The sequence below is a fragment of the Bombina bombina genome, chromosome 1 (assembly GCF_027579735.1).
Source record: "Bombina bombina isolate aBomBom1 chromosome 1, aBomBom1.pri, whole genome shotgun sequence".
NCBI classification, from domain to species: Eukaryota; Metazoa; Chordata; class Amphibia; order Anura; family Bombinatoridae; genus Bombina; species Bombina bombina.
This window is the reverse complement of record NC_069499.1, coordinates 736,498,991-736,515,058: the sequence shown is the minus strand read 5'-3', so window position 1 is coordinate 736,515,058 and position 16,068 is coordinate 736,498,991. Positions and strand designations below refer to the sequence as shown.

The window sequence follows — 16,068 nt, the reverse complement described above, 5'->3', positions numbered from 1 at the left end:
TTAATTCCGATTGACTGGATCTTGGATGACGTCCCTTAAAGGAACCTTCATTCGTCGTTAGTCCGTCGGGGAAGAAGGATGTTCCGGCGGGATGAAGATGGATCCAGAAGAAAGAAGACAGAAGATGCCGCTTGGAAGAAGACATCGCCCGAATGGAAGACCTCTTCTTTGCCGCTTGGATCAAAACTTCTACCGGATGGAGGACATCTTCTTGCTCCGCTTGGATGAAGAATTTGGCTCGGCTGGGTGAAGATGACTCAAGGTAGGGAGATCTTCAGGGGGTTAGTGATAGGTTTTTTTAAGGGGGGTTTGGGTGGGTTAGAGTAGGGGTATGTGGGTGGTGGGTTGTAATGTTGCGGGGGTATTGTATTTTTATTTTCAGGCAAAAGAGCTGATTACTTTGCGGCAAGACCCCGAAAAAAGCCCTTTTAAGGGCTGGTAAAAGAACTGATTACTTTTGTATTTTAGAATAGGGTAGGGATTTTTTTTTATTTTGGGGGGCTTTTTTATTTTATTAGGGGGCTTAGATTAGGTGTAATTAGTTTAAACTGCTTGTAATTCTTTTTTTATTTTTTGTAATTTAGTGTTGTTTTTTTTGTATTATAGAATAGTTTATTTAATTGTATTTAATTGTAGGTAATTGAAGGTAATTTATTTAATTAATTTATTGATAGTGTAGTGTAAGGTGTATTTGTAACTTAGGTAAGGATTTATTTTACAGGTAATTTTGTACTTATTTTAACTAAGTAGCTATTAAATAGTTATTAACTACTTAATAGCTATTGTACCTAGTTAAAATAAATACAAAGTTGCCTGTAAAATAAATATAAATCCTAAAATAGCTACAATGTAATTATTAATTATATTGTAGCTATATTAGGGTTTATTTTATAGGTAAGTATTTAGTTTTAAATAGGAATAATTTAGTTAATTTTAGGAATATTATTTTGTTTAATATAAATTATATTTATGTTAGGGGGGTGTTAGGGTTAAAGTTATGTTTAGGGGTTAATACATTTATTATAGTGGCGGCAAGGTCCGGTCGGCAGATTAGGGGTTAATAAGTGTAGGTAAGGTAGCGGCGACGTTGGGGGGGCAGATTAGGGGTTAATAAATATAATATAGGGGTCAGCGGTGTTAGGGGCAGCAGATTATGGGTTCATAGGGATAATGTAGGTTGGGGCGGTGTTCGGAGCGGAAGATTAGGGGTTAATGATAATATGCAGGGGTCAGCGATAGCGGGGGCGGCAGATTAGGGGCTAATAAGTGTAAGGTTAGGGGTGTTTAGACTCGGGGTTCATGTTAGGGTGTTAGGTGCAGACTTAGAAAGTGTTTCCCCATAGGAATCAATGGGGCTGCGTTAGGAGCTGAACGCTGCTTTTTTGCAGGTGTTAGGTTTTTTTCAGGCAAAACTGCCCCATTATTTCCTATGGGGATATTGTGCACGAGCACGTTTTTCCAGCTTACCGCTACCGTAAGCAACGCTGGTATTGAGGGTTGAAGTGGAGCTAAGTTAGGCTCAACGCACCCTTTTTTGAGCCTAACGCAGCCCCACAGACAACTCTTAATACCAGCGTTGTTGGAAGGGTGCGCTGGGAAAAAAAGCAGCGTTAGCTATGCGGGTCTTTACCGACAAAACTCTAAATCTAGGCAATAGTGTCCAGTACCTCAATTTTTTATTATTTTATTTTGTGATAGTATCTAAAACTGTCCTAAATATTAAATGGTGTATGTGACTGTCCCCAGGCTATGTGAAACATGTGTACATGGTCATACTAACAGCCTGCAGGCTATAAAGGTGCATGGTACAAACCTGTCAGCACCGTGCTCACCTTAGCTGTAGAAGCTTGTTTCCAGTAGAAGGGCCCTTCTGAGGCAGTGCAAGCATGATGCCAAGCATCTATAAAGTTATAACAAGAAGCAGCACACTGTAGACCAGGAATTGGTGGGCATATCCCCATTTCATCTGGGAGGTGGGTGGCATCTCTGCACTGGGAAAAAAATAATCACTGCCTGGCTGAACTCCTGTCTACCCCTCTGCTGTGTCTGTAGTTGCTCTGAGGAGGAAATAGGTCTCAAATCAGTTAGAGAATCCCTGTCAAATGGACCCCTCACTCCTTGCTGGAGGCAAACAAAATGACTGAAGGATTATGGGAAAATGTAAGGGATTAAAAGGTCTGCTGTTTGGCGTTTTGCCTCCTCTTAGTGGACTGGAGTTTAATTCCATTTGTAGATTCACCATTTTATGCTCCATTCACACTGTAAAGAACATAATCATTTTTTCAGTTAAATACTAAGGTTACAAACAGTTTTAAAGTATGAAACTTAAAACTAAAATATGATTATCAAATGATTAATTTTTTTAATTGTATTTAAGATTTTATTTTTTTAAAAAAATTTAAAGGGACATCTCAGTCAAAATGCTTCTAATTAAAGTTATCAGCGATAACTTTTACTGGGCCTGGGATGTATATATACATATGCTGTGTATACCAGCATTGTAAAAAGCATTTGTGTTTAGAGAGCCAGTGGTGGCTTGTATCATGTAATGTGAGTTGCCAATGACGTAATATAAGGGATCCCAGGCCACCTCGGCCATGTTTTCCTGGACACTTATAAGTTACACATGCTGCAGGGTAAGCAGGGAGGAACAGGGAGCAGATGAAATAGCAACAAGAAACAAAACTTTCCATGATAACAACTTAATATCTAAGGAATGCATCGGCTCAAACGGAGCCTGTTGAACAACTTTAAGAACTAGGTGAAGATTCCAGGGAGGAGTAACCAGCTTAAACGCAGGCCTGATCCTGACCAAGGCCTGGCAAAACGATTTCACGTCTGGGACATCCGCCAGGCGTTTATGTAACAAAATAGACAAGGCAGATATTTTACCCTTTAGGGAGCTTGTCGATAAACCTTTCTCCAGAGCCTTTTAGAGAAAAGACAAAATTCTAGGAATCCGAACTCTACTCATACAGGCCCATTTATCAAGCTCCGTACGGAGCTTGAAGGGCCGTGTTTCTGGCGAGTCTTCAGACTCGCCAGAAACACAACTTATGAAGCAGCGGTCTAAAGACCGCTGCTCCATAACCCTGTCCGCCTGCTCTGAACAGGCGGACAGGAATCGCCGGACATCAACCCGATCAAATACGATCGGGTTGATTGACAGCTCCCTGCTGGCGGCCGATTGGCCGCGAGTCAGCAGGGGGCGGCGTTGCACCAGCAGCTCTTGTGAGCTGCTGGTGCAATGTTAAATGCGGAGAGCGTATTGCTCTCCGCATTTAGCGAGGTCTTGCGGACCTGATCCGCAGTGTCGGATCAGGTCCGCAAGCCCTTTGATAAATGGGCCTGCAAGAGTAGCCTTTGGATTCACACAAATACAGGTATTTACGCCATATCTTATGGTAAATGCTTCTAGTCACAGGCTTACGAGACCGAATCATGGTCTCAATGACCGATTCGGAAAATACACGCTTAGATAAAATTAAGCGTTCAATATCCAAGCAGTCAGATTCAGAGAAACTAGATTTGGATGAAGGAAGGGCCCTTGAAGTAGAAGGTCCGTTCTCAACGGAAGTCTCCAAGGTGGAAGAGATGACATCTCCACCAGGTCTGCATACCAAATCCTGCGAGGCCACGCCGATGCAATTAGGATCACCGACAAACTCTCCTGCTTGATTCGATCAATGACCCGAGGAAGAAGAGCGAACGGAGGAAATAGGTATGCGAGACTGAAATTCCAGGGAACCGCCAGAGCGTCTATCAGTCTGAGGGTCCCTTAACCTTGACTCGTACCTCGGGAGCTTGGCATTCTGCCGCGATGCCATAAGGTCCAGTTCTGGCTGTCCCCATTTGAGAATCAGGCTGGAAAACACTTCAGAATGGAGTCTGTCTGCTCAGAAAATCCGCCTCCCAGTTGTCTACTCCTGATCATGTGGGTCGCCGACAGACAACAGTTGTGGGTCTCCACCCACTGAATTATCTTGGCTACCTCTGACATGCCAAGGAACTCTGAGTTCCACCCTAATGGTTGATGTAAGCCATTGAAGTTATGTTGTCCGACTGAAACCTGATAAACCAAGCCGAGGCTAACTGAGGCCAGGCTAGAAGAGCATTGAAGATTGCTCTCAGTTCCAGAATGTTTATGGGTAGAACAGACTCCAACCGAGTCCATTTTCCCTGAGCCTTTAGAGAGCCCCAGACTGCTCCCCATCCCAGAAGGCTGGCGTCTGTTGTCACAATCACCCAAGAGGGTCTGTGAAAGCAGGTTCCCTGGGAAAGATGATCCTGAGACAACCACCAAAGAAGAGAATCCCTTGTCTCCTGCTCCAGTTGTAATCGCGGAGACAGATCCGCATAATCTCCGTTCCACTGTCTGAGCATGCTTAACTGCAGAGGTCTGAGGTGGAAACGGGCGAACGGGATATTGTCCATTGCCGCTACCATCAGACCGATTACCTCCATGCACTGAGCCACTGATGGCCGAGGAGAGGACTGAAGCGCTAGGCAAGAATTGAAAATCTTTGATTTCCTGACTTCGGTCAGAAAAAATTTAAATGATAAGGAATCTATTATGGTTCCCGAGAAAATTACCCTTGTAGTTGGAACTAAGGAACTCTTTTCCAAATTCACCTTCCATCCGTGAGATTGCAGGAAAGCTAACAACATTTTCGTGTGGAATCTTGCTTGTTGAAAGGATGGAGCCTGAACCAGAATGTCATCCAGATAAGGCGCCACTGCAATGCACCGCCAACAGGGATCCCAGAACCTTTGAGAAAATTATGGGAGCTGTGGTAAGGCCGAATAGAAGAGCCATAAACTGGAAGTGCTTTGTCTAGAAATGCAAACCTCAAAAACCTGTGATGGTACCTGTGGATGGGAACATGCAGGTACACGTCCTTTAAATCCACCGTTGTCATAAATTTACGCTTTTGAACCAAAGAAAGAATGGAACGAATAGTTTCCATCTTGAAGGACAGCAATCTGAGGAATTTGTTTAGACTCTTGAGATCTAAAATTGGTCTGAAGGTTCCCTCTTTTTTTGGGAACCACGAACAGATTGGAGTAGAACTATCCTCTATGGGAAAAGTTGTTCTTTTGGCTAGCGTGGAAATTGCCCCTTCCACCTTGGGTACCGTCTGCTAAGACTCCTTGATATAGTCTGCTATAGGAAACATCTTTTTAAATATAGGGGATGGAGAAAAATGAATACCAGGTCTCTCCCATTCCTTAGCAATAATCTCTGTAGCCCTATCTGGTACAGGAAATACCTCCACCATGGAAGGCACATCAAAATACTTGTTTAGTTTACTAGACTTCTTAGGATTGACTACGACGGTAGTGTCGGAGTCGTCCATGGTAGCTAAAACCTCCTTAAGAAACAACTTCAGTATCAGCTAAAGGTATTACACTGTCTGAGATTTCACCCTCAGATGCTACCAAAGTATCTTCCTCTTCAGGTTTCTGGGAAGGAACATTAAGAATAGCCACTACTGTGTCAGCAACCTTATTCATTACATTTCCTCTTGCGCTTTCCCTGCAGCATGGAAAAAGCAGATATCGCATCAGATACCGCTGATGACATTAGGGAAGCAATGTCTTGCAAGGTAACTCCAGGTGGAGTAATAAAGGAAGCACAGGGCATTGGCTGTATGGACGCAAAATTTTGGGACGCTTGAGGAGAAAGCTGTGGCATATCTTGAACATTGTCAGAACTGTTTCTTTAAATTTAAAACAAAAAAAACTGCTTTATTTTTCTGTTATTTAAAATACACAATGGCCCCCAAAATAACACTCCAGACAACTCTACACCTCAGCTTAGCCTTGCTGAGGTGCTTACCTGCCTGCCTACTAACAAAGTATATTACTTTGTAGCTGAACCGGACTCAAATCTTTAACAATTACGGTTCGTAACCGTAAAGCTGCTGAATCTTTGACGATAGGAACTGCCGCTGTATGTAACTCCGCCCATCGTGGGCGTAACCACATGAAACTCCCGATCGGCTAAATGTATTATCACAGCCGTCGGGATAAAGTAAAAAATACACCACCATGACTGAGCCTTAGATTCTCCACGTCCCCAATGCCTGCTCTGCTGCCCTTAATAAACATTCCCCTATCATAGGTGAATGTGACTTGTCCCCCAATGTATGTAAAAGTGCTATTTATTTTCTCTGTATTGCGTGTCCAGAAAAAATTTAACTCCGCCCATCGTGGGCGTAACCACATGAAACTCCCGATCGGCTAAATGTATTATCACAGCCGTCGGGAGTAAAGTAAAAAATACACCACCATGACTGAGCCTTAGATTCTCCACATCGCCAGTGCCTGCTCTGCTGCCCTTAATAAACATTCCCCTATCATAGGTGAATGTGACTTGTCCCCCAATGTATGTAAAAGTGCTATTTATTTTCTCTGTATTGCGTGTCCCAGAAAAAATTTAAGTTAGCACTTACCTTAAGACTTCTGCCAGGCAGCGCGGCAGCTCACTACGTTTGAGAGGCCAGTTCCCTCACATGGACCTGTGGATAGAAACGAAGACTGAGTAATCTTACTCAGGCTTGCACGGATAGGGCAGCATAAATATATGGGAGGCGCAGTGAGGTTTGTACCCCACAAGTTCCCATTGCAAGAAAGCCACCATTGCTCTACTGAAGACACTGAAATAGACTACGGCTACACCCTAGAACAAAACAGAACAATCTTGCACTGCTTAAAAATAATAAAATCTTGCTTGAAGAATCTTTTCCTAACAAATAACTTTACCACTTCCTTGCTCTAACGTTGGCAAAGAGAATGACTGGCGTTGGAGTGAAGGGAGGTGATATTTAACAGCTTTTCTGTGGTGCTCTTTGCCGCCTCCTGCTGGGCAGGAGTGATATTCCCAATAGTAATTAGATGATCTGTGGACTCATCGTGTCATTAGAAAAAACAACATATTGTTCCATTGTAGTGTTGTCACATGCTGTAAATGCATAGCTTCAGGCAGGTCAGGTTTATTAACTTTTATTAGAAGACCTGTCTGTCATGGCATTTTACCTATTGGGATGTTACATGCTTTGTGCACTGTGCCCCTTGGCTAAACCTTGCTTCAGCAAATATCTTTTTTTTCCAAGCTATTTTGACATATTTTCTTTAGAACATCCATTTTTTTATGATGCTTGCGGTTGCAAGTTGGCTCTGATATGATATTTATTTTCAGTTCCACATACTTCCTTTGGATTGCGAACTTCAGTTTTTCATTAAGGTGGCATTTATGTTTAGAACTCTGGTTCCATGCAACTAACTTGTTGATTACAGCAAGATATATTGGATCTGATGTTTCTCTTTTGTCTCTAATTTCTTATGAGAAACTGTCTGAATGATTGATTTACACTTCTACGGTTTTCTTTTTTCAAATTAATTGAATTTGTGTATGCCATATCTGCCACAGATTAGAATGCCACTGTCTTACTTCCTGCATATATCATTCACACAGCCTTAACAGGATGGAGGTAGCTCATGCTATCATAAAGGACCAGATACAGATCATAGCACTCACACAATGCAAACATATTTAAAAGACAGCTCTTAGCATACGGCTAGATTACGAGTTTTGCGTTATGAGGGGTGTGGTGCAAACTTGCACGTTATTGTCACTGCTCACTTACCTACAGCGCTGGTATTACAGGTTTTCCTAAACCCGGCGTTATTAGGCAAGAAGTGAGCGTAGAGCAAAATTGAGCTCCATACCGCACTCCAATACCAGCGCTGCTTAAGTCAGCGGTGAGCTGGTTTTACGTGCTTGTGCACAATTTCCCCTTAGACATCAATGGGGAGAGCCAGCTGAAAAAATGCCTAACACCTGCAATAAAGCAGCGTAAAGCTCCGTAGCGCAGCCTCATTCATTCCTATGGGGAAACTAAATTTATGTTTACACCTAACACAAACTCCAAGTCTAAACACCCCTAATCTTACACTTATTAACCCCTAATCTGCCGTCCCTGACATCGCGACACCTACATTTTACTTATTAACCCCTAATTTGCAGCTCCAGGCATTGCCGACACCTACATTATATTTATTAACCCCTAATCTCCCGCCCCAATGTTGCTGCAACCTACCTACACTTATTAACCCCTAATCTGCCACCCCCAACGTCGCCGCCACTATAATAAACATATTTACCCCTAAACCGCCGCACTCCCGCATCGCAAACACTAGTTAAATATTATTAACCCTTAATCTTCCACCACTAACATCGCCACCACCTACCTATATTTATTAACCCATAATCTGCCGCTCCCAACGTCGCCGCCACGATACTAAATTTATTAACCCCTAAACCTAAGTCTAATCCTAATACCCCCTAACTTAAATATAATTCAAATAAATCTAAATAAAACTCACAATTATTACCTAAATAATTCCTATTTAAAATTAAATGCTTACTTATAAAACAAACCCTAAGCTAGCTACAATATAACTAATAGTTATATTGTAGCTAGCTTAGGGTTTATTTTTATTTTACAGGCAAGTTTGTATTTATTTTAACTAGGTAGAATAATTACTAAATATTTATTAACTATTTACTAACTACCTAGCTAAAATAAATACAAATTTACCTGTAAAATAAAACCTAATCTGAGTTACACTAACACCTAACATTACACAACAATTAAATAAATTACATAAATTAAATACAATTACCTAAATTACAAAAACAAACAAACACTAAATTACACAAAATAAAAACAAATTATCAGATATTTAAACTAATTACACCTAATCTAATAGCCCTATCAAAATAAAAAAGCCCCCCCCAAAATAAAAAAAAACATAGCCTAAACTAAACTACCAATAGCCCTTAAAAGGGTCTTTTGCTGGGCATTGCCCCAAAGAAATCAGCTCTTTTACCTGTAAAAAAAAAAATAGCAACAACCCCCCCAACAGTAAAACCCACCACCCACACAATTAACCCCCCAAATAAAATCGTAACTAAAAAAACCTAAGCTCCCCATTGCCTTGAAAGGGGCATTTGGATGGGCATTGCCCAAACCCTAACCTAAAAATAAAACCCACCCAATTAACCCTTAAAAAACCTAACAATAACCCCCGAAGATCCACTTACAGTTTTGAAGACCGGACATCCATCCTCAACGAAGCCGGGAGAAGTCCTCAACAAAGCGGCAAGAAGTCCTCAACGAAGCCGGGAGAAGTCCTCAACAAAGTGGCAAGAAGTCCTCAACGAAGCCAGAAGAAGTCTTCATCCAAGCCGGCAGAAGTGGTCCTCCAGACGGGCAGAAGTCTTTATCCAGACGGCATCTTCTATCTTCATCCATCCGGCACGGATCGGGTCCGTCTTCAAGACATGCGGCGTGGAGCATTCTCTTCAAACGAAGTCTTCTTCCCGAATGAATGTTTCTTTAAGTGACGTCATCCAAGATGGCGTCCCTTGAATTCCAATTGGCTATCAGCCAATCGGAATTAAAGGTGAAAAAATCCTATTGACTGATCAGATCAGCCAATAGGATTGAGCTTGCATTCTATTGGCTGATTGGAACAGCCAATAGAATGCGAGCTCAATCCTATTGGCTGATCGGATCAGCCAATAGAATGCGAGCTCAATCCTATTGGCTGATCGGATCAGGCAATAGGATTTAAGCTCAATCCTATTGGCTGATTGCATCAGCCAATCGAAATTCAAGGGACGCCATTTTGGATGACGTCACTTAAAGAAGCATTCATTCAAAAAGAAGACTTCGTTTGAAGAGGATGCTCCGCGCCGGATGTATTGAAGATGGACCTGCTCCGCATGGATGAAGATAGAAGATGCCGTCTGGATGAAGATTTCTGCCCGTCTGGAGGAACACTTCTGCCGGTTTGGATGAAGACTTATCCTGGCTTTGTTGGGTTTAGGTTAGGGTTTGGGCAGCAATAGAGCTAAATGACCTTTTTAAGGGCAATGCCCATCCAAATGCCCTTTTCAGGGCAATGGGGAGCTTAGATTTTTTTAGTTAGGATTTTATTTGGGGGGTTGGTTGTGTGGGTGGTAGGTTTTACTGTTGGGGGGTGTTTGTGTTTTTTTTTTTACAGGTAAAAGAGCTGATTTCTTTGGGGCAATGCCCTGCAAAAGGCCCTTTTAAGGGCTATTGGTAGTTTAGCTTAGGCTAGGGTTTTTATTTTTTTTATTTTAGGGGCCTTTTTTATTTTGATAGGGCTATTAGATTAGGTGTAATTAGTTTAAATATCTGATAATGACTATTTTTATTTTGTGCAATTTAGTGGGGGGGTTTTGTTTTAATTTAGGTAATTTTATTTTATTTAGGTAATTTATTTAATTGTAGTGTAAGGTTAGGTGTTAGTGTAACTCAGGTAATTTTTTTTATACAGGTAAATTTTAATTTATTTTAGCTAGGTAGTTAGTAAATAGTTAATAACTATTTAGTAACTATTCTACCTAGTTAAAATAAATACAAACTTGCCTGTAAAATAAAAATAAACCCTAAGCTAGATACAATGTAACTATTAGTTATATTGTAGCTAGCTTAGGGTTTATTTTATAGGTAAGTATTTAGTTTTAAATAGGAATTATTTAGGTAATGATAGTAATTTTTATTTAGATTTATTTTAATTATATTGAAGTTAGTGGGTGTAAGGGTTAGACTTAGATTTAGGGGTTAACAAATTTAGTATAGTTGCGGCGGCGATGTTGGGGGCGTCATATTATGGGTTAATAACTGTAGGTAGGTGGTGGCAATGTTAGAGGCGACAGATTAGGGGTTAATAATATTTAACTAGTGTTTGTGATGCGAGAGTGCGGTGGTTTAGGGGTTAATATGTTTATTATAGTGGTGGCGATGTCCGGAGTGGCAGATTAGGGGTTAATAAGTATAATGTAGGTGTCGACGATGTCGGGGGCGGCAGATTAGGGGCTAATAATATTTAACTAGTGTTTGCGATGCTGGAGTGCGGCGGTTTAGGGGTTAATATGTTTATTCTAGTGGTGGCGATGTTGGGAGCGGCAGATTAGGGGTTAATAATTTTATTATAGTGTTTGCGATGCAGGAGGGCCTTGGTTTAGGGGTTAATAGGTAGTTTATGGGTGTTAGTGAACTTTTTAACACTTTAGTTATGAGTTTTATGCTACAGCTTTGTAGTGTAAAACTCATAACTACTGACTTTAGAATGCGTTACGAATCTTGCGGGATAGGCTGTACCGCTCACTTTTTGGCCTCCCAGAAAAAGTTTGTAATATAGGCGCTATGGAAGTCCCATTGAAAAAAGACTTTACGCAAATTGCGTAAGTTAATATGCGGTACGGCCAAAAAAGTGTACTGTGCCCCTAAACCTGCAAGGCTTGTAATACAAGCGGTAGTGAAAAAGCAGCATTATGAGCCTTAACGCTGCTTTTTTTACTCATACCGCAAAACGCGTAATCTAGCCGATAGGCACAAACAGCCTAAAATGGAAGACTCATGGCATACACAGACTTAAAGAGAAAGCACATTGTTGTGTGTGTGTGTGAATGCCATGGGGTCAATTTTATGAAGCATGACGGATGTTGCTTCCGACCCACTCGAAGTAGCGGTCGTAAGACCGCTGCTCTTTAACTCGTCCGCTACCTCTCAGGCGACGGACATCAATTAGCCCGATCGAATACAATTGGGTTGATTGACACCCCATGCTAGCGACCGATTGGCCGCGAATATGCAGGGGGCAACATTGCACAAGATGTCGGCATTTATCGATGTCCGCCCGCACATTATTGAATCTGCCCCTAAGTCTCTTTTAGGTTGTATATGAATACCCTGAGAAATAGCTTTAAGTTTGAGTGTACCATGAGCCAAGTCTTTAAGCCGTTTAAGGCTGTGGGGTAGATTTATTAAGCAGCAAATGCTGCAATCTACCTCCAAAGTTTCCGGCTCACTGGAAACAGAAGTTAAGAAGCAATAACTTTTCCGCCACCTCACTAGAAATGCTTGTGCAATGTTAAATGCCAACAGCGTATGCTGTCGGCATTTAGCAATGTCAGGAGGACATGATTCACTATAGCGAATCATGTCGCCCACCATTTGATAAATTGCCCCCTGTGTGTGAATGCCATGAGCCTGTCTTTTAAGGCTGTATGAATGCTGTAAACCATGCTTTTAAGGTGGTGAATGCATGTTAAGATAGTGTGTGCATGGTGCACTGTCCTCATATTTTTAAGGCTGTGTGCATTGTTTGTTTCTGTGCTGCAATTTGTCCCTTTAAGCCTGTGCTTGAGTATTTGTATAATTTGATTTGTCTCTTTAAATGCTTTCTGTGTTATATGTATGCATTGCATGTGTGCCTATCCCTTTAAGCCTGTGTGAGTGTAGGGTGTGCATACTGTGATATGTCCCTTTAAGACATTTTGTATATGCTTTAAGGCTATGTTTCCTATATTAGTGTTACTTAGATATACTAAGTCATATGAGAAAGACCAGAAAAGAAAGCCCTATACACATTTATTTTTAAGTAGTGTAGCTAAATATAGTAGTTACATTTTAACACTTATTTACAAAAATTAAAATTGAGAGAACAGTTAGATAGTCAGTTAAATTAATTTAAAAACTTATTGTTTCTGTCTCATGCATGTATCACAATTATTATTACCCCTATTGGACAACAATATACTTATATTAAAGATATGGTAATATCCCAAATAAATGGGAATACTTTCAATAGGTTATATAGTTGTTAACATATTATAAAGATATAAAAGTCTCAAAATAGAACTAAACTTCTGTAATCTGGAGCATATTAATCGTTAAAACCCACACAGGCACTCTTATATAACCTAAACTTAGACTAGGCCCCTACAATCCGGGAGCACAATTTATCTTTAACACTGTCTACTGGAATTAATTCTTATCTCACAAATCTAGCCAGGGTGCTGAACAAAAAATGGGCTGGTCCCTAAGCTTACATTTGTGCTTTTTCAAATAAAGAGAGCACGAGAACGAAGAAAAATTGATAATAGGAGTAAATTAGAAAGTTGCTTAAAATTGCATGCTTTATCTGAACCATAAAAGAAAAAAATTGGGTTTAATACCTCTTTAAGTATAACACCAGCTAGAAACAAGCAAGTTGCGTATTAGGGCCGCTAGCAGGGGGTATCAATCAACTCGATCATATAGGTGTCTTAAGATTGCTGCTTCATAACTAATGTTTCTGGCGGGCATTAGGGGCCCCTATGTATGCTTGTACTGTGAGCTGTCCTTTTAAAGTCTCTGTGCATGGTGTGTGCGCCTGTCACTTTAAAGGGCAGTCATTTTAAGACTATCGATCCTACAGTACTGTGTTTTTATCCTCCGCAAAGGGGTTAAAAACAGTAGAAGTGCTGCTTGAGAACTGTGGAGCACTTCTATCGTCTTTTTAACACCTTTGTGGGGGTTAAACACACAGTAGTGTAGTTTCGATAGTCTTAAAATTACATGCTCCAATGAATTAGAGCATGTCATTTTTCGACTATTTAGGCTCTTTAAATATAAACAAAAAGGCTTCAGTTTTCTGACCATAAACTGCTAGTAAAGAGTGTTAACTCATGCATTAGTTTAAGGAACACCCACAGTTGATTTAAGACAAAAACTTCTAAGTATATTTAAACACACTCTGGGGCCGATTTGTTAAGCATAGTATGCTGGTCATTCTGCGTGAGCCACCTGGCTCACCAGAATCAGGAGTTAAGAAGCATACGACCGCTGCTCTTTAACTCATCCGCTACCTCAGAGGTGGCGGACTACAATCATCCCGATCAGATACGATCGGGATGATTGACCCCCCCCCCCCTGCTAGCAGCTGATTGTCCCCAAATGTGCAGGGGGCGGCATTGTGCAAGCATTTCACAAGAAATGTGTTAAATCTACCCCTCTGTATTTTATTATACAGGTAAAAACTCTTTATTCAAACTGCTTGAGACCAGAAAAGGTTTGGATTTCTGAATAATTTGGATTTCAGAATATTTGTATATTTGTATCTGGAAAGTTCGACAGTTTGGAGAGGGGATGGAACCGAGTGTAAATAACATCTTATGTCATTTAGGCAATATTTACAAAATACTGCTTATACATGCAACCTAAACTTAGTTTTATATCATTTTAAATACTTTTGTAAACGTAGTACCATTGGAAAGATAGTACAGTATTGTAATCAGAAAGGTAAAAGTTGTTTTAAATTGTTTTTAAACTAGCATTTTCATTTTATAACACAACAACCCAACCAAAGACACAGTTAGAGAAGATTGAGGCTAACTGGTGGGAAAACAGGTCATTTTTAATAATTGTATTTTAAAAAAAAAAAGAAAAATTTAATGAAAATATCTGGATTTTGGAATAATTCTGGATTTTAGAATTACGGATTTGGGGATCTGTTGCTGTACTTTGTTTCAATAGTAATTACAGGTCTAGCAATTTAGGAAATGTTCTTTTGAAGAATTAAATTGTTTTAATGATATGAATAATACTATGCTTACTGTAGTTCAGTGTAAACGAACTGTCCAAGGTGCTTAGATGCTGCAGACGCACCTGCATAGCTCCTGCCCGACTTCTAGTTGCTGGCATGGTCAGAGATTTCCTGTCTGATCCAAAATGCTTAGTTGCCCACACATCTTGCACTCTAAAAAAAAAGAATAGAAACAGTAAACTAACATTTAAATACGATTTTCTAAGAAAACAACATCATTACAAATCTATGGAGAATATGTAAAAAAACCAGTAAGTGTTGAAACAGTAGTAATAGTTCATACCACATACCAATATGTTTACAGTAAATATCAACACACACCTAAATACAATAATATCTTTATTAATATTTGTCAGAAAAAAATATTTAATATAGGCAATAAGTTACTTTATACAATATGGGCAAGAAATTGAACATATTTAATTCATAGCACAACAAATTACTGTGTACAAGATCTATTTCCTATCGCAAACTCTCGTTAACATTAACCAGCCACTTGTAAAGGCTGGTTATTTATCACGCGTACCTGCAAATTGGAAAAATTTTCAGTATGCGGGCGGGCGAGCGATAAATTAGCGCTCCACTTGTAATCTAGCTCTAAATATTTAAAACATGGATAAAAATAACTACCATGTATATCATATTTCTCAAGCCATTTAAATGCCAGAATGGGCTGCAATATATAACCAAGATTTGTTTTTCTTAACAAGCAATGAAATTATTTTCACATTTTTATGCATATCGCTATTGAAGAACGAATGTTATTTTTCACTAAGTAGTTTATTTCCTCCGATACATACTCCCAATGCCTGTACAAATCATAACCACATTCAATGAATTAAGAACATTGTACTGTACCTTGCCAGATTTCTCTTTCCTATGTACCTGAAGTGAAATAAGCAAACTCTGTAATGAGAAAAAAAGATGATATTTTACTAATTCAAGGGATCTCAGATAAAGGTGAAAAAGAAATAATTCACATTTGATTAAAATATACTTAAAGATGTGTGTAATCTAAGACTCGTTGTGCCAAATTATCTCAAGCTCTCCTCTCCGGTGAGATGATCTAAGATGTACTGCAAGGTCCCTCAAATTATTTTAAAATGGCTTGACAGTTGTTTCTCTCTGTGCATGGTTCTGTATATGAAGTGGAGACATTGCAATATAATGCTCAAAAAAGCCCCCCATGCCGGTGAGTTTTTGATAATCAGGCTCATTACCTTATGAGAAATAAATTATTATTGCTAGAACTCAGCAGTAGTAAGATTTTAACTGATTGGGTAGGCATGATCATGGGGCTGTAAGTAGCTAAGTAATAGGAGCCTATAAAGTAGGACAAAAAGAGATGTGTTACATACATTATTACTTGTGAAATATTTAGATTTTGTATTACACTAGAAACCTGCCACAACCCGTGGCCACTTCATTATACACAGAGTGCTTCCTGTCAAATATGTAATCCCTTATGACAGCCACATTAGCCACTATGCAGCTACTATACAAACCAGATATAGAATACATACAGAACATTTAATACCTTTAGTTATGCCACAGAGACACGTTAATTATTTAGTCCAGTCACATTGGCATAGAGGGGCACTT

General features: G+C 39.9%; 1 protein-coding gene across 3 annotated transcripts in view; it reads right to left on the bottom strand.

The window, feature by feature from the left end:
* Positions 1-16,068, bottom strand: part of DOCK11 (dedicator of cytokinesis 11) — a 923,283-nt gene that overhangs the window by 433,216 nt on the left and 473,999 nt on the right. For all 3 annotated transcript variants that reach the window (XM_053699249.1, XM_053699251.1, XM_053699250.1), the window contains 2 exons: positions 15,325-15,372; positions 14,477-14,619 (listed from right to left, as the gene is read on the bottom strand). In XM_053699249.1, coding sequence (XP_053555224.1) covers positions 14,477-14,619; positions 15,325-15,372 — 191 coding nt within the window. The remainder of the gene's footprint in view (positions 1-14,476; positions 14,620-15,324; positions 15,373-16,068) is intronic.